The sequence below is a fragment of the Aptenodytes forsteri genome, unplaced genomic scaffold, assembly GCF_000699145.1.
Source record: "Aptenodytes forsteri isolate BGI_AS27 unplaced genomic scaffold, ASM69914v1 Scaffold38, whole genome shotgun sequence".
Taxonomy (NCBI): domain Eukaryota; kingdom Metazoa; phylum Chordata; class Aves; order Sphenisciformes; family Spheniscidae; genus Aptenodytes; species Aptenodytes forsteri.
Window position 1 is genome coordinate 20,165 of NW_008795704.1, and position 1,979 is coordinate 22,143.

The following is a 1,979-nucleotide window of genomic DNA, read 5'->3' on the forward strand; positions in this document are numbered from 1 at the left end:
GGTTTTTGGGTTTTTTTTTTTTTTTTTTTTTTACATCTTTGTGTACCCTTCCTGGAGACCACATTCTTTATTTCTGGAAAGTAAACCTTTTACTCACGAAGCCAGACATTGTGATTTGAGCACCATCATGGGTGCCAAACAGTTACAGGACCCTCTGTCACAAAGCGTGATGAGCAGGAAAGATTCCAAGAGGAATGCTGGAGGTAGCAAGGGTCCAAGGGTGGGTGTCACTGGGGAAATTTCTGGGGGCCGTTGTTATGCACTTGGAATTCTGCACATCTCCATTCTCATCAGGTCTGCAGTTAACATAAGCAATAGGTTTGCACAGACATCAAAGGTGTAATGTAGCACGTGAGCTTGGGACATTCAGATCTTCCAGGGCAGAGTGTGTACGATTGCTAGTAAGTGTCAGGGAGGATTGGCACCTAATACCCATATCCCTTTCAGATTCCAGGATGACGTTTTAACAATCTTTGTCTTTCTGGGTTTTTGGGGAGTTTGTGTTTGGTTTTTTTTTGTAGGTTTAGTGCTTTGTTTTTGCATGCAGCTTATTTTCATGGACGCATACATAGGATCACTGTTGTTTATTGTATTAAGGTTTTTTTTTTTTTACCCTGCTCGCTCTCCCTCTCGGTTGCTTTCTCCACTCCTTTTCTGTGATACCTTTTTGTATTTCCTGCAGCAGCAGTCGGTTCCCTCCCAATAGACTTAAAAATGGGAAGAAGAAGGAATAATGTCCACTGAAGTAATCTGCATAGGACAGTTATTATCAACATCAGTATGTAATTATGGCTTTCCACATGACTGCCTGTGAGGAAGAGGGGAAATTCCTATCTGTTTTAGGACAACATCTGCTGATATTGTCACCTATGAAAATGAGTTACTTGGTGTATATCTTGTTTAAACAAAAATTAAAAAATCCAAGCACCAGTACAACTGCTTTATTTATACTGATTCAGACCTTTTAATGAAAGGTTACTATCTCCTGCAGGTAGCTGGAAATTTCCACTTTGCACCAGGAAAAAGTTTCCAACAGTCTCATGTACATGGTAAAGTATTTTCTTTTCCTGCTTATTGTGACCTTTAGCTTCCAAGTGTATCTGACCGTTTTCTTTGAATATCTTTGCATTGCTATCCATAATACCAATGGCACAGCTTCAGTGGGAAGGACGTTGTTGAAGTTTTGTTACAGAGGTTTAGAACCATCATGAACAGGTAGAAAAGTGTTTTCTGGAGGCGCTGCCACATGGGTGTGGAAGAACTTGGAGGAGAATGTTTCTGGGCAGTCTCTCAGTCTCACTTGTTCCACAAAACTTTGCTGCTCTGCTGTAAACCAGCAAGAGTAAAGCAAGGTGTTCAGTCCAGGACCTGAATATCAGTATCTCTGGAGGGGGTATTTTGGAGAATACCTCAGGAGAATTTTAAAGCAATCCAGAACTTTTAGAGTAAAATTTAAGTTGTAAAGGACTTCCTCAAGTACATAGAAAAATACACAGTGGCCAGAAGAATAGTGGTAGTTTATAGAATCACAGAATGGGTTGGGTTGGAAGGGACCTTTAAAGTCATGTAGTCCAACCCCCCTGCAATGAGCAGGGACATCTTCAACTAGATCAGGTTGCTCAGAGCCCCGTCCAACCTGACCTTGATTGTTTCCAGGGATGGGGCATCTACCACCTCTCTGGGCAACCTGTGCCAGTGTTTCACCACCCTCATTGTAAAAAATTTCTTCCTTGTATCTAGCCTGCATCTGCCCTCTTTTAGTTTAAAACCATTACCCCTTGTCCTGTCGCTACAGGCCCTATTAAAAAGTCTGTCCCCATCTTTCTTATAAGGCTGCAATAAGGTCTTCCCGGAGCCTTCTCTTCTCCGGACTGAACAACCCCAACTCTCTCAGCCTTTCCTCACAGGAGAGGAGTTCCATCCCTCTGATCATTTGTGTGGCTCTCCTCTGCGCCCGTTCCAACAGGTCCGTGTCTTTC

General features: G+C 42.6%; 1 protein-coding gene across 1 annotated transcript in view; it reads left to right on the top strand.

The window, feature by feature from the left end:
• The window catches only part of ERGIC3 (ERGIC and golgi 3), a gene marked incomplete at its 5' end in the record, with an annotated part of 29,067 nt that overhangs the window by 10,956 nt on the left and 16,132 nt on the right, over positions 1–1,979 (top strand). The window contains one exon of the mRNA XM_019473116.1: positions 992–1,049. Within this exon, the coding sequence (XP_019328661.1) occupies positions 992–1,049 (58 nt within the window). The remainder of the gene's footprint in view (positions 1–991; positions 1,050–1,979) is intronic.